The sequence below is a fragment of the Rhinopithecus roxellana genome, chromosome 20 (assembly GCF_007565055.1).
Source record: "Rhinopithecus roxellana isolate Shanxi Qingling chromosome 20, ASM756505v1, whole genome shotgun sequence".
Lineage (NCBI taxonomy): Eukaryota > Metazoa > Chordata > Mammalia > Primates > Cercopithecidae > Rhinopithecus > Rhinopithecus roxellana.
In genome coordinates this window covers 34,181,442-34,201,681 of record NC_044568.1, presented here as the reverse complement: position 1 = coordinate 34,201,681, position 20,240 = coordinate 34,181,442, and the positions used below count along the sequence as shown (strand labels likewise).

The 20,240-nt window shown below is 47.6% G+C and overlaps 1 protein-coding gene and 1 pseudogene across 1 annotated transcript; one reads left to right on the top strand and one right to left on the bottom strand.

Annotated features, from left to right (window-relative positions):
* Positions 1 to 1,436: 1,436 nt before the first annotated feature.
* Positions 1,437 to 11,354, top strand: LOC115895187 (nuclear pore complex-interacting protein family member B4-like). Its single transcript, XM_030924444.1, has 10 exons — positions 1,437 to 1,618; positions 1,736 to 1,925; positions 4,882 to 4,983; positions 5,972 to 6,032; positions 6,143 to 6,178; positions 6,254 to 6,312; positions 6,430 to 6,524; positions 8,012 to 8,082; positions 9,813 to 10,343; positions 10,878 to 11,354. Exons 2-10 carry the CDS (start codon positions 1,831 to 1,833, stop codon positions 11,352 to 11,354), a joined length of 1,527 nt encoding a protein of 508 aa, XP_030780304.1. The 5' UTR covers positions 1,437 to 1,618; positions 1,736 to 1,830.
* Positions 11,355 to 16,903: 5,549 nt separating this feature from the next.
* Positions 16,904 to 18,011, bottom strand: LOC104669988 (annotated as a pseudogene).
* Between the last annotated feature and the right edge of the window lie 2,229 nt (positions 18,012 to 20,240).

The window sequence follows — 20,240 nt, the reverse complement described above, 5'->3', positions numbered from 1 at the left end:
TGATGGGATTACAAGTGTGAGCCACCACGTGAGCCGGGGGAAGTTTTTCAATTTACACTAAAATTCCATTAAGGAAAGTTCAGTTGAGCTGTTTGACTTGGATAACTTTGCACCTTCTCATCTTTCCCCTTGTCCTCTAGTCATCTATCTCATTACCTCCTAAGGAGAGACATCGTGGGTGCCATGAAATGTTCATGCATGACAGCGTTTCTTCACTTCTCATTTCTTCATGTGTTTGACATTCTCCTAGCTGCAAACTGGGCCAGCTACCTTTCCTGTGAAATCTAGCAGTGGCTGTGGGATAGATGTGGTTGCTCTTTTATCTTTTTAGATTACCCATTGCTTCTCTCAAAATCCTAGTACATGTTTTGTTTTTTATCCTATGTGCAGAAATCAGAGAAAACAAATTCTACAAAGAATTTGACAGATATTATTTCAGGCCAGGTGTGGTGGCTCACACATGTAATCCCAGCAATTTGGGAAGCTGAGGCAGGTGAATCACTTGAGGTCAGGAGTTCAAGACCAGTTGGGCCAGCATGGTGAAACCCCATATCTACTAAAAAGATAAAAATTACCCAGGCATCGTAGCGGGCACCTGTACTCCCAGCTACTTGGGAGGCCGAGGCATGAGAATCGCTTGAATCTGGGAGGTGGAGGTTGCCGTGAGCCAAGGTGGCGCCACTGCACTTCAGCATGGGTGACAGAGTGAGACTTCATCTCAAAAAGAAAAAAAAAAAGAAAGTTAAAAAAAGAAAGAAAGAAAGTTATTTCAATGACTACCTCAGGAAATTCAGAGGTATCTGACCCACATCTGAGATGGGATTTGCATTGTGTCGTAGCTATGATGAGAACATATATTTAATATCTTAGAAGATTAAAATCATACAGTGACAATATGGAAATCTTGCTGGGAATTCAGTTGTTAGTGAGAATGTTTTGCATTAGGTTGAAACCAGCCTCAATGAGGGTGATGTCAGGGAAGGGAAAGTGGACTCTGAGTAGAACAGGGACAGAAGGAAGATGCTCCAGAGCGGGGGTGAAATGTTACAAATCCTGGAACTCAGAGAGCTGAAGGTAATTACATTCTTTGCAAGTTGTGAAATATGTTAACCTGTGGTAAAATACTTAATAATATGATAATTACCATCTAACCCTGTTGAAGTATACAGTTCAGTTGTGTGAAGTATATGCATGTCTTTTTTTTTTTTTTTTTGAGATGGAGTCTCACTCTGTCACCAGGCTGGAGTGCAATGGTGCGATCTCAGCTCACTGCAACCTCTGCCTCCCGGGTTCAAGCAGTTCTCCTGCCTCAGCCTCCCGAGTAGCTGGGACTACACGCGTGTGCCACCAGGCTCACCTAATTTTTGTATTTTTAGTAGAGACGGAGTTTCACCATCTTGGCCAGGCTGGTCTTGAACTCCTGACCCTGTGATCCACCCACCTCGGCCTCCCAAAGTGCTGGGATTACAGGCATGAGCCACCGCGCCTGGCAGTCATTCTTAAATTATTATTTCCTAGGTGTCTTTCCTCAAGATTGTCTTAAAGTTACAAAATGTACATGACAGATCCACGGATGTACAGCGGAGAGCCTGGAGGTCCAATAGCCGTAGGCAAGAAGGTATGGCTCTGTTGGAATCCCCATAGCATGGAAATGAGTTTGACCTGGAAAGGGAAAGAACAGCTTCTTACCCTCAGGTTTCTCACCTTCTTTTCTCCTCTCTTCACCCTCACCAAGGGCTGAGGTCCACTTGTACACACACAAAGAAAAGGGTTTCTTCCTTTCCGGGAATTAAAATTGCCCTGGAAGACCTCTTTACTTCACGGAGCTTTATGGAAGCCAGAGTTCGAGCTGAAGTCCATAAGGTGACAACGAAGGTCAACAGTCATTACCAAATCAATGGACAGAGGAAGACTACCGAGAAATTGTAAGATGTGCCTTGACACAAACACTGTTGTATGAACCATGTGCCAATCAAAGTAGACAACTGTAATGTCCTTGAGAATATTTTCTGCAATATTTGTGGCAGATTCAGTGGGTACAAAATTGAGTTTGTCCTTTCTACTTGATTAGTGTAATCTGCATAACTCCTTTCCCTTCCTACAGTCTTGTTTGTAATTTTTTGGGGAGAACAGGAGGTGCTAGTACTGGCATTGGTTTTCCTTTCTCTCGCGCGCTTTTTTTTTTTTTTTCCCCCTGAGACGGAGCTTTGCTCTTGTTGCCCAGGCTGGAGTGCAATGGCACAATCTCGGCTCATTGCCTTTTGGGTTCAAGCGATTCTCCTGCCTCAGCCTCCCAAGTAGCTGGGATTACAGGTGCCCACCACCAAGCCCAGCTGATTTTTGTATTTTTAGTAAAGATGGGGTTTCACCTTGTTGTCCAGGCTGGTCTCGAACTTCTGACATCAGGTGATCCACCCGCCTCAGCCTCCCAGACTTCTGGGATTAGAGGCGTGAGCCACCACTATTTTTTTTTTTTTAATTTTGAGATAGAGTCTCTGTCACCCAGGCTCGCGTGCTGTGGCGCGATCTTGGCTCACTGCAACCTCTGCATCCAGGTTCAAGTAATTCTGCCTCAGCCTCCCAAGTAGCTTGAATTATAGGTGTGTGTCACCACACTTGGCCAATTTTCTTTTTTTTTTTTGAGACAGAGTCTCACTCTGTCGCCCAGGCTAGAGTGCAGTGGTGTGATCTTGGCTCACTGCAACCTCCGCCTCCCAGGTTCAAGCGATTCTTCTGCCTCAGCCTCTTGAGTAGCTGGGACTACAGGCACATGCCACCACGCCCAGATAATTTTTGTATTTTTAGTAGAGACAGGGTTTCACCATATTGGCCAGGCTGGTCTTGAACTCCTGATATCATGATCCACACACCTCAGCCTCCCAATGTGCTGGGATTACAGGCTTGATCCACTGTGCCCGGCCCAATTTTTGTACTTTTAGTAGAGACAGGGTTTCACCATGTTGGCCAGGCTAGTCTTGAACTCCTGACCTCAGGTGATCCGCCTGCCTCGGCCTCCCAGAGTGAGCCACGACACCTGGCTTGGATTGTTGAATTTAATGCTTGGGTCACCTCCAGATTCATTTTCACAGTCTTTCAGATTTTGGTCATATTACATTGTATTTTGCTGCCATATGACTGATCTTTTTTTGTTAAATGTGAGATACTTGTTAAAAAATATTTAGGAATGAATTGAGGCCTACTAGCATGTTATCTTGCTGCAGAAGAGATGGGAGTCTACTTCTGGGGGTTAGTCAGGCAGCAGTTAAGGTCATTGGTGCAGGCTCAGTCCCTACAAAGGCCAGGGTATTTCCTGTCCACCTCTATTCTGGTGTGTGACTCTTCTGGGTCTCAACCAGAGCCAGTGGACTTCAGTACGGGTCGCCTTCGTTGCCAGACCCTCAATCCACTTGTTTTCCATCTAATCCCATGCGTGTGTACAAAAGCTGCTCTGATTCTTTGCATCTCATAGTCCCTTCTGGAATTCAGCAATGAAACTCAGGGATATGGGTTCCAAATGCGAGGCCGACCTTCGTCCTGGGTTTCCTTCTTCTCCGTCTTGACCTCATGCCTCTTTACTGCCATGTTAGCAATTTGATGCATTCAATCATGGGTTTTATATTCTGTTTGGTGTCCCCCATTGTTCTTATGGGAGATCAGAAGCTTCAGATGCACTTACGTCAACTCAAGAGCAGAACGCTTCCTTAGCTTCCCTCCAGAGTCAGGTTTTGTGTTTCTAGTTCCCAAGTGCACAGCAGGAGTAGTGATGTCCTCACTGGCTTCTCATTTGCATTAAACCGTGAGCTCCTTTAGAGTGGGAACAGGACCCTGCTCCCATTGCATCCTCAGGACCTCACCACACACTCCGTGCTTAAGGCCACTCCAGACAGCATGTGCTAAAGGATGCCCTGTGGTCAGAAACAAGTGCATTAACTTTCTGTTTGAAGTGTGTTTGTCCCTGTTTCCTAGGGTTCTTTGAATTTTATACATCCTTCCTATAAAATCAAGTATCAGGTGAGATCCTTAGGATCAGGACCATGAATCAAGTAGTGTGAGGGCAACACAGCAAACCTACCTTTTTAGGCCATTTCCTTTTTCTACCCTCACTCTCTGTGAACTGAACCTTGTTAGAGTCAGTCAACACCAGGGTGGATGGTTTGCAGTTGTCACCTATTTTCAGGACATAACACCCTGACTTAGGAGCCATTCCGATCATTTCTAATCCAATAGATGCGCTCAGCATTCAGATTGCCCATTTCTAATGCAATAGATGCGCTCAGCATTCAGATTGCCTTTTCTCTCAACCACGATCTTTAAAGTCAATGACAAGAGTTCCAGTCCTGAATCATGGCAAAATGCAGTAGTGAACTGCAGGGTTAATGACACCATATTCTGGAAGGATCTGAGACTGATTGGGTTCTGGCATCAGCCTCTGACTGAGAATCAGGTCTTCCACAGGAGAAGTCAGATGAGGAGCAATCCTCTGCTCCCGATGGAGTTAGTTGTGATGAGTTGGGGAGGTCTGGTTTTTCACACTGAAAATGGGCTTTTGCTGTGTCAAGCACAAAACTGACCCCAGAGACACACATAGTGCACCTCATAGAAGCTTTTAATAGTCTTTATTTACTAAAGAATAGGACTATAGAACTATGAAGATGAGCTGGAAATGACACGTGACTTGCCAGCAGTCCAGAGTGTGATTTTTCTTTGTCTCTCAAGGGGAGGTGTCAGTTCTCCCTTCGGTTGTGAGAATCAGTTGGTTCGTTTGTAGGAAGGTTGCGGGAGAGACTTTTGAATCACAGCCTTCAGATGCCAGAAGGGCAGAGAGGATCCCACGCAGGCTAGTGAATCATGTGTGTGCATTTCTGTCCCTTCTAATCTCAGGAAGCTGAGAATGAAAGAACGTGAGCCAGCAGAAAAGGAGAAGCAGCTATCAGAGGCAGAGGAAAATGGGAAATTGGTTATGAAAAAAATACGTACCTACAAGTGAGTTCAGAAACTGAACCCCACCCTCTTGGGTGTTGTTTTTAACCTTTGTACAATGTTTAGACCTAGTAAATAGAGAAATAGAAACAAATGGTCAGAAGACATATCGAGAGAGAGAGAGAGAGTTCACAAAAGAGAAAACAAAGTACCTTAAGATTTACCAGTGACCAAAAGATGTGAAGCAGTAAAACATCTCCTGACCCCATTAACAGCTAGACTGTGTGGAAACTCAGCTCATACCAGCCATTCTAGGGGTGGTGTGAGTTGTCATCCTTAGGAAAGTGTGTTGTCATAGAATCAACCACATCCTTCAAAAGGACTATGCCTGTTTATAAGCCCAGCTGTTTCTGCCCTGTGAAACATGGCAAGGATATTAATACAAAGAGAATAAAGCTTTATGATAAAAAATGCCCAATGAAAGACGAATTAGGGATATACTGAAAATGGGGAAGGAAATTGTCTACTCAGAAGTTAGCAGGCATTAAGCAAAAGAGGAGAAATCAATATAGCAACAGTTTGGATCAGACTGTACTTTTTTTTTTTTTTTTTTTTTCTGAGACAGAATCTCACTCTGTCACCCAGGCTGGAGTGCAATGTGTGATCTCAGCTCACTGCAACCTCCGCCTCCCAGGTTCAAGTGATTCCCCTGCCTCAGCCTCCCGAGTAGGTGGGATTATAGGTGCCTGCCACCACGCCTGGCTAATTTTTTGTGTTTTTAGTAGAGATGGGGTTTCGCTGTATTAGCCAGGATGGTCTCGATCTCCTGACCTTGTGATTCACCCACCTTGGCCTCCCAAAGTGCTGGGATTACAGGTGTGAGCCACTGCACTCGGCCCAGACTGTACTTTTATAGCCATCTGAAGTATGTTTTCTAGCTATGGATAGATTGTGTAAGGGTACAGTTGTGAGGATAACAGAAACATGGCAGATTATTTAAAATCATCCTGAAAGTGATGCTTTATCTGATGAAAGTGATTGTAATCCATAGGGAATCGTTTCAAGGCGCGCAAGAGTTGCAGTGGCGGGCAGAGGACTCCTACAGACGCAAAGTAAGGACCTTCCTCCCCACGGTTGCAGGATTGTTCAGTGCTGATGCAGATGATGTCCATGGCCCTTAGATTCTCTCAACATTCAATTTCTCATGTGTTGGCTTTTTCAGATCGCCCCTTCTGCAAGAAAGGCTCTTGACAACCAGGTAAGTTTGTTTGTTTTGCTTGCTTTTGGACATAGTCTGCCAGGTCAGAACGTGGATGTATTTTTCTCCCCACAGCTCTTTGCTCAAACCTTGCAGTGGGAGATGGCCGAGAGGAAGGCTTACAAGCAGCACGGGTAGGTTATTGTGATGGACATTTTAAAGGATGTGTTGGTTTTAAGATAAAGCTTTGAGTGTCTAGTAAAGAACTTGGTGTTTTAATTCTTCAAGTCAATTCTTCCTCTGTCTTGTAGGTGTGAAATGAGGGAAAAGCAGAGAATGCCAGAGAGACACATGAGTGAGGAGTCAGTCCAGGAACGACCGGGCCTAAAGAACCCTTTCTGGAGAGGTAGGAGCTCGCTGTGAAGGCAGCTGCTTAATTTCTGCTACACAATCCACACACCCTGCTTCTCCTTTTGGGGGTGAGGGCTCGGGTGGGGTAATTGTTATGTTTCCTGGAAACAATTCCAAGCACTTACAAAGAGAACAGTTGTCCTGCTAGGTGGTAGGACCCTATTTATCTCAGGTGCCCTAGCTGAATGGCTCTTGGCTGGTCCCCTGTGAATGGTGCAGCTCAGGCCGCTCCACCGACTGTGGACATTGCCCCACCCTGATGTCTTGGTTACTTTTAACTGAGGAGATGAGCCTAGAAGGCAAATGGGCCAGCTCCCTTTTCCACCTTGACTCAGTGTGAAGGCTTTATTTTTCTTTCGTTTGAGAAAACAACAATAGCACTTTAGAATGGGAGCCACATGTAGGGATGAGAGCGTAGATTTTCTGGCCATGTCTTCATGGATCAATACTGTAGCATGAGATCTGCTTTAAGAAAAGAAGCAGGCTGGGCGCGGTGGCTCATGCCTGTAATCCCAGCATTTTGGGAGCCCGAGGCGGGCGGATCACAAGGTCAGGAGATCGAGACCATCCTGGCTAACATGGTGAAACCCCGTCTCTACTAAAAATACAAAAAAAATTAGGTGTGTGTGGTGGCGGGCGCCTGTAGTCCCAGCTACTTGGGAGGCTGAGGCAGGAGAATGGCATGAACCCGGAGGGCAGACTTGCAGTAAGCTAAGATCGTACCACTGCACTCCAGCCTGGACGACAGAGCGAGACTCCGTCTCAAAAAAAAAAAAAAAAAAAAAAAAGAAGAAGTATTTATTTACACTTTTTGGAACTTCCTTCATTCTTTTTGTTTGTTTAAGTTGTTTATTGTCAACTATATAACTCCATTAGTAAGTTAAATTTCTATGTAATCTTACTCCTCTAACATTTGAAGTGGAACCCTAAAACTTTCCAGTTAATTTCTGTAGCTCTTACCTTTTCTCATGACTGTTCATCTTTTTATGTCCATTTCTGTTCATAAGTATTGGTAATACCTGGCCAGGTATGAAAGTTAGATTAACTATGAATCCACAGAATTTTAAATGCCCCCGTGGCTTGAAGAAGAGGAGCAGTGTTGTTGCTATCCAGGGTTTACTGATCTTCTTCCAAACATGGCTGTTCCTGTTCTAATTTTGAGTCTGTGCTGACATGATGAGTGAGTTCCTCTGATATGTACTGATTTAGAGCTCATTTCCAGCTGGTTAGAGCCCGACCTGTTCACAGCCTGTTGAGAATTAAGAATAGCCCTGGACCAGGGCTCTGTGGTGTCTTCCTCAAGGATGAGGGCCCCGAGGGCTCCAGATTCCTCTGAGGCATGTGGTCAAGAAACCCTGCGCCTGTGGTAAGGGACCTGTGTGGCAGAGAGTGAGATGGCAGTGGAGGGTGTGGAGGGTTTCTTACTCTGCACAGAACATGCAAGCCAGATTTGGCCCCATTCCCTTCTCTGGCCCTTAGCAGATTCAGGACCTCATTCGGTTCCCATGAGGAGCAGCCACTGCGTCCCAGCTGGAAACACAGAGAAGACAAAGGTAAATGCTGGGGTGGTTTTCACTCTTCCTACGTCAGGACACTTTGGTCTTTTCCTACAACTCCCTCTCCTGGCCTGGCCTCTGCTCTGTGGGTTCTGTGGTGCCTTTTCTGTCTCGACTTTTTCAGAAGCAAAATCTTCCCCATGAGCTTTCAGGCTTCTCCGTTCCCGGCTGATCATCGTTGGTGGCACCTCCAGAATCCATAAATGCTCAGGGGCCAACGGCTGAAGGGCTTTTACTGTTCTGTTTCCAGAACCAACACCAGGAGGTGCCACTGACCTCCACTACTATAGGTCTCATGGTGCAGTGAACTCCCACTGACTCTCATTTCTGAAATATGTGGGGTTTTCCTTCCTTTGCTGTGATTTTGTTTGTTTTCTGCTCTAAGGTAGGAGATTAACATTTGAAATATCTGCTGTATTCCCAGAAGATAGTGAAAACTCATTAATCCAACATTAATTTGTGCCTTGTGCAATTTTGAATACTCTTTGACAAGGCCAATTCCATAGTCCATCACAGTCCCATCCCTCTTGGTAACTGTGTGGTGCAAAAACACCTTCATGCCCACCCAGTGGTGCCCCTGATCTAATATTCTCAGTGTCAGAGGTTCCATATTTGTAATAGCAAATAGGCCCCGAGTGTGAGTTAGTGAAGAGTGAATGTAACTTATTACCAAGGGACAATTCCAAATGAAGGCCTTAAATGATGCTCAGCTAAGCTGGTTCTTGTGTGGCCTCTGCACCTTCAACAGCTGCCGAGTCCTATGATTACACATGATGGGACTTGTACACTTGAAGTCAAACACATTTTTAAAACTTGCTTTGTTTAGAATTCCCACCTCATTTTTCCATGGACAAAAGTATTCTTTATATCATAATGCACTTACAATTTGGTATTACCTGGGAGTGAAAAGAAATATTACAGCCATGCCTAACTGACTTCTTGATGTAGGATTGTTCTGTCAGAAAACCCTCTCCCAGGTCCCCTGCAGCTCTTCAGGAATCCACATCTCCCCAGAACTCTTTGTTCTCATGGGTGGCACCTCCAGAGTGAAGAAGATCCTTTGTCAAGAAGGGAAACAGAGGGAAAATGAGAGGGTCCTGAAGGGAGAGCTGAAATCAACTTCCACTCGGCCTCTTGCAAGCTTTGTGACCCTGGGCACATTTTCTCCTTCCTCTGCAAACCTCTGTTTTCTTAGATTTTGAGCAGGGTGGTCACACTGAGCTTGCAGAGTTCTGAGAATCAGAGACAGAACATAAAAGGCCTGGAAAACATTCTCCAAAAAGAAGCTGCAACACGTGCGGACAATGGGCTTTTCATGCTTCTCTTACTGTCTGTTGACCTGGTGCAAGGAAAATGCTCTGGTGACGGCTGTGAGGGAGGAATGAGGATAGACATAGACACTCCTGTGTCTCAAACATGCTGCTTTATTACTCTGTTATGACTCTGTCTTCCCTGGGGCAGGACCCGAGCCTGCCTACTTTTGCAGACAGACACAGTGGCATGTGGAGACAACAGTGTGTCCCAGTGACTCTTCTTTATTCCCCAGCTGTCGGCAGTACTCAGTGGAAGAGTGATATTATAATGCTGATAATGCTATTTTGCAACCTGGAGGGTGGAAAGGTGCAAAACACTATCACCAGCAACAGTAGGTGCAGCCTGTGTTGGTGGTGGTAATTTTGTCCATCAAATGAATATATGTGAAAACATTTCCTCCTTCTGCCCTACAGGTCAGTATGGTTGCAGGGAAGCATCATCATTCCTCAGGATTGGCCTACTACCCGCCCTACCTCATGGCTGAAACTGTAAGACAATGGATGGCGCACCAGCTGCCTCCTCCATCTCAGTATCATCTGGGAGCTCAACCACTTCCATCAGCTAAACGTTTTCTGGGACCTCCGACTATTTCTCAACTCAAGCGTCCCCTAGGACCTCAAGAACCTTCTACAACTGATGATTTTCGGAGACCACAGAGCCCTCCAGTTGACTGTCCCCTGGGACCTCAAGCATTTTCTCCAGCGGATGACTCTCTGAGGCTGCAGACACCTCACAAGTGTCTTCTAGTACCTCCTCCATCTTCTCCAGCTGATGACTATCTGACACTGCAGACACCTCCCGAGTGTCTTCGGGTACCTCTGCCACCTTCTCCACCTGATGATTTTCAGACACTGCAGACGCCACCTGAGTGTCATCGGGTACCTCTTCCACCTTCTCCACCTGATGATTTTCAGACACTACAGAGGCCACCCAAGCGTCTTTGGGTACCTCTTCCACCTTCTCCACTGATGATTTTCAGGACACTGCAGAGACGCCACCCCCCGAGTGTCCTTCCGGGCACCTATTCCACCTTCTCCACCTGATGATTTTCAGGACACTGCAGACGCCACCCGCAGTGTTTCAGGGCACCTCTTCCACCTCTTCTCTCACCTGATGATTTTCAGACACTGCAGACGCCACCCGAGTGTCTTTGGGCCCTCTTCCACCTTCTCCACCTATGATTTTCAGACACTGCAGACGACCCGACCACCGAGATGTTTTCAAACTGGGATTGGCACTCTCTTCCACCTTTCCACAGTGATGATTTTTCAGACACTGCAGACGCCACCCGAGTGTCTTCGGCACCTCTTCCACTTTCTCCACCTGATGATTTCAGACACTGCAGACGCCACCCGAGTGTCTTGGGCACCTCTTCACTTCTCCACCTGATGATGTTTTCAGACACTGCAGACGCCACCCGAGTGTCTTTGGACCGTGTTTTCGGCACCTCTGCCACCTTCTCCACCTGATGATTTTAGACACTGCGACTGCCAGACAAAAAAACCAGCCCCACGAGTGTCTTCGGGCACCTCTTCCACCTTCTCCACCTGATGATTTCAACACTGCAAGCCCACGTGTCTTTGGCACCTCTTCCACCTTCTCCACCTGATGATTTTCAGACACTGCAGACGCCACCCGAGTGTTTTTGGCACCTCTTCCACCTTCTACCTATGATTTTCAGACACTGCAGACGCCACCCATGTTTTTGGCACCTCTTCCACCTTCTCCACCTGCATAGACCTGCAGACGCCCCCGAGTGTTTGGCCTCTCCACCTTCTCCACCTGATGATTTTCAGACACTGCCAGACGCCACCCGAGTGTCTTTGCACCTCTTCCCCTCTCCACCGATGTCACACGCAACACCTTCCACCTCTTCCCTTCTCCACCTGATGATTTTCAGACACTGCAGACGCCACCCGAGTGTCTTAGGGCACCTCTTCACCTTCTCCACCTGATGATTTTCAGACACTGCAGACGCCACCTGAGTGTCTTCGGTTACCGCTTCACCTTCTCCACCTGATGATTTTCAGCCACTGCAGACGCCACCCGAGTGGTCTTCTCGCACCTCAACTGCGGTCTCCAGGGGATGATTATCTGATACCAAAGACACCTGCCAGTTGAGTGTCCCTTGGGACACCCTACAGTTCTCAAGCCGATGATTTTCTGGGAGCACAGATACGGCGCCCTCAAGTGTCTTCCGCTATTCTTTCGCCTTCTCCAGTTGACGATTTTCTTCAACGACAGACACTTCCAGTCTCGTGTCCCCTGGGATCTGTACTATTTTCTCTAGGTCATTATTATCTGTCTTTCTTTTGTTTTATTTTGTTTTTGTTGGTGTTTTTACTTTTTTAAGTAAAATACATAATTCTTTGACTTCTTAATGCAATAAAAGAAATTAACATTTTGTACACAGAAGACTAGGAAAGGGAAAACTACTTATCTGAAAATCCAGTAATTTAATCCTATTTGTACCTGTCCACATGAAAGTAATCAGATCTCATGAGACTTATTCGCTATCACGAGAACAGTGTGGAGGAAACCGACCCCATGATTCAAATTATCTCCCACTGGTCCCTCTCACAACGTGTGGGAATTATAGGAGTACAATTCAAGATGAGATTTGGGGCCGGGTGCAGTGGCTCACGCCTGTAATCTCAGCACTTTGGGGAGCTGAGGCGTGTGGATCACCTGAGGTCAGGAGTTCGAGACCAGCCTGACTAACATGGAGAAACCCCATCTCTACTAAAAATACAAACTTAGCTGGGCACAGTGGCGCATGCCTATAATCCCAGCTACTTGGGAGGCTGAGGCAGGAGAATCGCTTGGACCTGGGAGGCGGAGGATGCGGTGAGCTGAGATCTTGCTATTGCACTCCAGCCTGGGCAACAAGAGTGAAACTCTGCCTCAAAAAAAAAAAAAAAAAAAAAAAAAAAAAAAAGATGAAATTTGGGTGGGGACACAGAGCCAGACCATATCAGAGCTAAAATAAATGCTGAATTTGTTGAGGCTACCTGGCATAGAGCATCATGTGATAGTTCTTGTCGATTTTATATAAATATGTAGTAAAAGGGGCTTGGTTTATTATATTTAAATTCCTTCATGACCTAGGTCAATTTACAGGCTTGCCCCATCATTGTGTATTGTGTTGGAGTGCGATATAAGGCACTAATCTGGACACCTTGAACGTGTTTATATCAGATGAATTTCCATCCCAAAGTAACATAGTTGTATTTTTACAATCTTTTTATTCTTTTTTTTCCCCCTTTGTTATAGGTGAATGCATCCCGGCAGGATATTGAAGACGCTGAAGAAACAGCAACTCAAGCTTGTGGTGGGACAGATTCCACAGAAGGATTGTTTAATATGGTTAGCATTTTATTAATGAAGTCGACATGAGGTTTATCATAATCAAAGGGTGGAAACAGCTAGTGCTGCTTGTCTTTGTTAAGGCTTTAGATTGAAAGAATTAAAATAGTTTAGCAAACTTGAAAACAATTCCTTATATGAGTAATTTGCTGCCATGTCATTTAGCACTTAGCATAATTGGTTTATTTGCAAGGCTTTCAATTTGGGTTTGGTGAAGTACGTTTCCCTTTTGTTCTTATAACTTTCAGTGTTTGTTTTTGTAAGCCAGATGCTGTTTGTGAGGGCGTGGTTAATAGAAAAGCACACCTGTTTAATTTCTACATTTTACCACTTGTACGCTTTATAGCATTACTTCTTTGGGTGGTATCTGAAGTTGAGTACAGTGGAAGGAGAGTCTGAGACAGGGATTCAGGTGCCCTTGGGACAGAGGGTGTCAGGGAGCAGAAGAAGGCAGGGGAGCTTCAGGGCTGGGTCTCACTTGGGAGGTCGCTACAGCCTGATCCCACCAGGCACTCTGGGGCATGGATTGCTCTGCAGAGTTTGGTCCCAGCTTGAGACCAAGGAGATGTCCTTTTCTGACGCCTTGTCCATCAGTCATTGGTTCTAGGGGGAGGGGCTGGAAAGAGTACAGCGGTGGTCCTGGCTCCTTTCTGCTCAGGGTAGCTCTTTGGAGAAAGTAGGCAGCTGTGAGCTGTTGGCCACCCGTTCTCACAGCAGCGGGGAGGTGGATATCCCGACCTGGAAAAGGGGGCCTGGCTCTAAAAGCACCCGCTATGGTGGGCACCAGGAGCAGAGGTAGGGGACATCTGTAACGTTTGCATGGCTAGCTCTCATTGGAATTTCTCAATGAGAATCAGAAGCTGGTGCTGTGAGTCTTGGCTTTTATTTTAAATTTCACAGGTGGTTCTGATTCACATTCCTGAATGAGACCGCTGCCTGGAAAGGTGTCTACATTTCTTTCTTTCTTTTCTTTTTTTTTAATTTTTAAATTTTTTTTTATTTTTTTGAGATGGAGTCTTGCTCTGTTGCCCAGGCTAGAGTGCATTGGCACATTCTCAGCTCACTGCAAGCTCTGCCTCCCTGGTTCAAGCAATTCTCCTGCCTCAGCCTCCTGAGTAGCTGGGATTACAGGCACCTGCCACCATGCCTGGCTAAGTTTTGTATTTTTAGTAGAGACGGGGTTTCACCATCTTGGCCTGCTGGCCTTGAACTCCTAACCTCGTGATCCACCCGCCTCGGCCTCCCAAAGTGCTGGGATTACAGACATGAGCCACCACGCCCGGCCCTTTTTTTTTTTTTTTTTGATTGGAGACAGGGTCTTGCTCTGTTCCCCAGCTGGAGTGCAGTGTTGTGTGATCTCAGCTCACTGCAAGCTCCGCCTCCCGGGTTTACGCCATTCTCCTGCCTCAGCCTCCCGAGTAGCTGGGACTACAGGCGCCCGCCACCTCGCCCGGCTAGTTTTTTTTGTATTTTTTAGTAGAGACGGGGTTTCACGGTGTTAGCCAGGATGGTCTCGATCTCCTGACCTCGTGATCCGCCCGTCTCGGCCTCCCAAAGTGCTGGGATTACAGGCTTGAGCCACCGCGCCCGGCCACATTTTGAAATTTTAATTTCTATCTTTTAAAAAAAAAGCTAGTGGACTGGTTGTGGTGGCTCATGCCTATAATCCCAGCACTTTGGGAGGCTGAGGCGGGTGGATCACCTGCGGTTGGGAGTTTGAGACCAGCCTGACCAACATGGAGAAACTCCGTCTCTATTAAAAATACAAAATTAGCCGGGCATGGTGGTGCATGCTTGTAATTCCAGCTTCTCAGGAGGCTATGGCAGAAGTATCGCTTGAACCCAGGATTTGGAGGTTGTGGTCAGCTGAGATCACACCACTGAGTTTCTGACTGCGTGACAGAGCAAGACTCCATCTCAAAATATAAAAATAAAAAAAGGCTAGTGGACCCAAATACTCTGGCAACTACAAATTTCCCATCAGTATTACCCTATTCAAAAATTGAAAGTGGAACACCAATTCAGCCTTCCTAAAAACACTTTGAAAACTTTGATCTTCAACATCCCTGAAGAGAAATTCACAGTCTGGGCAATACGTCAAGACCTTTTCTCCACAAAACAATTTAAAAACCAGCCAGGTATAGGGGTGAGCGTCTGCGGTCCCAACTACACCAGAGGCAGAAGTGGGAGGATTGCTTGAGCCCAGGAGGTCGAGGCTGCAAAAACGTGTGATCACATCACTGCACTTCAGCCTGGGGAACAGAGTGAGACCCTGTCTCAGAAAAAGGAAAGGAAAAAACAGAAATGAAATTCAGGTAGCAAGGCAAAGCTCTCCTATTTTAGGAAGGGTTGTAAACTGAGAGTACTTTAAAAATTCTTTCCAATCCCTGATTAGGAGGTAGGGGAAATAAAAGCCTTATTAATTAATTACAGAAGATTCTTACATGACCTAGCAAAATATTGGTAATACTGTGTTCCACTTACCTAGCATTAATTAAATGCTAAGTACTTTATGCGCCTCATTTCATGTGTCCCACCTTACAATTCGCTAAGGTAGGTAGAGTTACAAAGAGGAAAAGAGCTTAGAGAGGTTAATAGCAGATGGAGTTCAACCCAGGTGTCTGATTCCCAACCGAGAGTTGTTAATCTGTTACCTCTGGTTCCCCAAGGTGACCCCAGCACAAAGATCATCTGATTGGTGCAATTTCCATGTAGAGCCTCATGCAAACCTCCAGTCCATCCCGTTCCACTTGCCCCTTCATGGAAATTTGAGGTGACCAAAACTGAACCAGAAAAACTGAAAACCGGCTGGGCGAGGTGGCTCATGCCTGTAATCCCAGCACTTTGGGAGGCCGAGATGGGCAGATCACTTGAGGACAGGAGTTGGAGACCAGTGTGGCCAACATGGTGAAACCCCGTCTTCATTAAAAATGCAAAAATTAGCTGGGCATGGTGGTGTGCATCTGTAATCCCAGCCCCTCGGTAGGCTGAGGCAGGAGAATCGCTTGAACCTGGAGATGGAGGTTGCAGTGAGCTGAAATCGGGACACTACACACTTCAGCCTGGGCGATAAAGCGAGACTCTGTCTCCAAAAAAAAAAAAAAAGAAAAAGAGAACAATCTCACTAGTTCTTTCAGGATTAAATAGGATTCTGGTTTCCTACCCCTTCACCGGTGTACAAGGCTTCTGTAACAGGTGCTAGAAAGCTGTTTGCAAATCTAGTCTGGAAATCATACCGTGGGACCAGGGAAAGACCTTCTGATAAAACAGGAGGCCCTAGCTCTCAGGCTGTGCTCCTGACACACTGATCCTATCAGCCATGTACTTGGCCGCAACGGCAATTGGCAACCAGGTGGTTTGTGTTTCTGGTGGGGTCTGTAGGGAAAGGAAGTGAATCCAACTCTTCAAAATAAGGTTCAGCGGGCAGGGTAGCTCTCTTCAAGATGGTGGCTTGTCTGACCTCAACCTGGTTTAGAAAGCACCAACAGCCCTTAGGAGAAGTTCCCTCCCATTTGGGGGGAAATCTGTGTTCCCCAATCCCAAGGTCAGGCTTAAGACCCATAGGGATTTTCTCCCCACTTACCCACCCCATCCCCTTCAAGGCTATAGAAATTGCAATGATGATAGAGGCCACAGGGCCCCTTCTGTAAGCAGACAGAAGATCTCCAAAGATCACAAGAATTTAACCAGCTTGAGCAATCAGCCTGTTTTACAGCCTCCTGCCCTCAACCTGTTCTTCCCCAACCCTGGGTGGAATGAGGTCAACCTGTTTGTTTAAACCAGCTCCGAAGTGACCCCAGGTTACTTATAGATGAACCCAAGTTAACTCTCCTCATTTCAATGCTAAAGTCTTCACCCTGGGAGAAGCTATAGCTTCATGACTATAACCTATGTAACCTATGCAATCTATGTGCTAGCATCCTGACTCACTGGGACTCCTACTCTGCATGCAATCACGCACCCTCTCCCTTCTCCATCACCCCATAAAACCCTCCTGTCTCCTTCTCGGGGGGACACACTACTTTGGAGAACACGCCCAGTGTCTTCCTTACTTGTGCCAAGTAAAACTCCCATTGACCAAAACCTGCCTCTTGATGGAGTCATCTGGGACTCGTTAGGGGAATGAACCCCGGTATTTTCAGGTAATATTTCCATTGCTCTTATTGTAGGCAGTAGAGAAGGTTTCCACAGTCAAGCCCCTGTCCCCCACGCCCCAGGCCTGGGTCGGATTTTCTAAAGAGAGGGTTCCCTGAACCCTCACAGGTATACAGTCCTCCATGGCAAGGATCCAAGGTTCCTTGATGTCTTCCGTGGGACCCCCAGGGGAAAATCTTGTCACCAAAGCAGGACTAGGCCCCTGGGGATGAATTTTCTGAAGATTCAGGCCCAACCTCAGATTCCACCTGCTCTGCCCCCCAGGGTCACGGGTCCGCTTGCATTTTGTTTCTGTGTTGGCCCCGGAGCCCCACACATGGATTTTCTGAAGAGCAGGTCGGTCCCTTCCCTGCCCACGACTGGTTCGTGGTCATGCAGCTGCTATGGCCTTGAACTGGGATCTCCTTTATTTTCCCGTGGACCCGTTTTCAGGGGAAAAGACCTCCCCAGCCCTGCCTACTCCAGCCTTGACCTACATCCAACCCCCGAGTCTCAGCCCCGACCCTAGTGCCCTAAATTCCTGACCCGGTGGACCTCTGGCTCCGCAATTTCCCGGCTCCCCAGCCAGTGCCCCCCGCAACTTCTTGCAATCAAACACCCCAGCCTCCAGCCTTTGCCCTGGCCCTCCAGGTCCCTGAAGCAGCCCCGGTCTCAGAGCCCCAGCTCCTGCCCGGGACCCCAGGTTCCTGCAGCGCCCTCCCTCCAGCCGCTTGATCCCGAGTCCCTGCCTCCAGTCCCCCAATACCGGGGCCCACCCTCCAGGCCCTCTCCCGGCCCCTCACCAGCGTAGAAGGCCGAGACCGCGATGGGCGCCGCGACCACCTGGTCGCAGAGCAACTTGGCCAGCACCGCGCGCGGCGCGCGGCCCGGGAGCGCGCGCTCCAGCAGGCCCAGCCACACGTAGTTGAAGTTGGCGTGGAAGCTCACCACCAACGTGGCCACGCGCCGCGTCTGGCGCCAGTCGGCCTCGCCGCCCTGCAGCCGCTGCTGCAGCGCGTCCCCGGCCGAGAAGAGCGAGCCATAGAGCAGCAGTTGGTGGGCCACGGGTGGCGCCGGGCCGCGCGCGACAATGCCGGCCACCAGCCCTCCATGTCCGCGCTGTGGGCGCCCGCGATCAGGAGCCGGCGTGGTAGGCAGCTTCCTGCACCGCGTGGGAGCCTCCTGGGCCTCCAGCAGCCCCTGAGCTGGCACCGCCCCTACCTGCACCTGCCCCCTCCAGACGTCCGTAGCGATTGGGCGCCCGAACCGCACATTCAGCTCGCGGCGTCCAATCTGGATGTCACGGGCCGTCGTGGGGGTGAACGTTTGAAAGGTGCCCGGCCCACCCCCATGCATGGGTCTATTCATACAAAATACCCAGAACAGGCAAAGCCACAGAGGCAGAAGGCATGGGGTTATTTATTTACTTGTTTATTTTTATTTTATTAATTAATTAGATATTTTTGAAACAGAGTCTCGCTCTGTCGCCCAGGCTTGAGTGCAATGGCGCGATCTGGACTCACTACAACCTCCGCCTCCCAGGTTCAAGCGATTCTTCTGCCTCAGCCTCCAGAGTAGCTGGGACTACACGCGTGCGCCATCACGCCCGACCAATTTTTGTATTTTTAGTGGAGACGGAGTTTCAACATGTTGGTCAGGCTGGTCTCGAGTGAACTGCCCGCCTTGATCTCCCATATGGAGTTATTTTTTTGGAGTGATGAAAACATTTTGAAATTAGATAGGTGTGATGGTTCCATGACTTGGTGAATATATTAAAAACCATTGAATTGCACACTTTTCTTTTCTTTTCTTTCTTTCTTTTTTTAAGGGAGTCTCCTTCTGTTGCCAGGCTGGAGTGCAGTGGAACGATCTTGGCTCATTGCAACCTCCACCTCCCAGGTTCCAACAATTATCTTGCCTCAGCCTCCTGAGTAGCTGGGATTACAGGCACCCTCCACCACACCCAGCTAATTTTCGTATATTTAGTAGAGACAGGGTTTCACCAAGTTGGCCAGGCTGGTCGCTATCTCTTGACCTCTTGATCCGCCTGCCTGCCTCGGCCTACCAAAGTACTGGGATTACCGGCGTGAGCCATCCTGCCTGGACAACAGTTTCTTTTTTTTTTTTCTTTGAGACTGAGTCTCGCTCTGTCGCCCAGGCTGGAGTGCAGTGGCCGGATCTCAGCTCACTGTAAGCTCCGCCTCCCGGGTTTACGCCATTCTCCTGCCTCAGCCTCCCGAGTAGCTGGGACTACAGGCGCCCGCCACCTCGCCCGGCTAGTTTTTTGTATTTTTTAGTAGAGACGGGGTTTCACGGTGTTAGCCAGGATGAGTCTCGATCTTCTCACCTCGTGATCCGCCCGTCTCGGCCTCCCAAAGTGCTGGGATTACAGGCTTGAGCCACCGCGCCCGGCCAACAGTTTCTTATTACAGGAAATCTTCCCACAAAATCTCCAGATGGGCTTGGCTTCAGAGCACTGGTTTACCCTCTTTCTTTTCCTGAAGGTAGATGAGACTCACTCATTGTAACCACTGTTTTTTTAAAACAGTATGCAAATGTTCCTGTGGTTTTGTTCATTTATAAATCCCTGCCTCCTGAAGCTTCTTTCTCTCCCAATTCTACTTCCTGATTTTTTTTTTTTTTTTTTTTTTTTTTTTTTTTTTTTGAAACAGGGTCTCACTCTGTCACTCAGGCTGGTGTGCAGAGGTGCAATCACAGCTCACTGCAGCTGCGACCTCCCAGGTTTGCAATCCTCCCATCTCAGCCTCCCGAGCAACTGGGACCATAGATGTATGCCACTACGCCCAGCTATTTTATTTTTGTAGAGATGGGGTTTCACTATGTTGAGCAGGCTGGTCTCCAAACTCCTGGGCTCTAGCAATCCTCCTGCCTCAGCCTCCCAAAGTGCTGGGGTTACAGGTGTGAGCTGCCTACTTCCTTCTGGCTTTTTTTTTTTTTTTTTTTTTTTTTTTGAGATTGAGTCTCACTCTGTTGCTCAGTCTGGAGTACAGTGGTGTGATCACGGCTTACTGCAACCTCTGCCTCCCGGTTTCAAGCGATTCTCCTGCCTCAGCCTTCCAAGTAGGTGGGAATACAGGCTCGTGCCATCATACCCTGCTAATTTTTTGTATTTTCAGTGGAGGCAGGGTTTCACCATGTTAGCCAAGATGGTCTCAGTCTCCTGACCTTGTGATTCACCCGCCTCTACCTCCCAAAGTGTTGGGATTACAGGCATGAACCACTGCCCCGGGCCCTTGCTCTTTTAAAAAAGAAAAAGAGTTAGATGTACATATCTCCATAGACTTTACAACATAATGGAAAAACTTGTTCCTTTTTCCAAA

What these genes read in the sequence shown, in the direction of transcription:
- LOC115895187 (XM_030924444.1), top strand. Translation starts at nt 1,831, where the DNA reads ATGGAAGCCAGAGTTCGAGCTGAAGTCCATAAGGTGACAACGAAGGTC. An exon ending in AAAGAACCCTTTCTGGAGAG is followed by an intron (nt 6,525 to 8,011) that starts GTAGGAGCTCGC and finishes GGCCCTTAGCAG; the next exon opens with ATTCAGGACCTCATTCGGTT. An exon ending in GGCCACCCAAGCGTCTTTGG is followed by an intron (nt 10,344 to 10,877) that starts GTACCTCTTCCA and finishes TGATGATTTTAG; the next exon opens with ACACTGCGACTGCCAGACAA.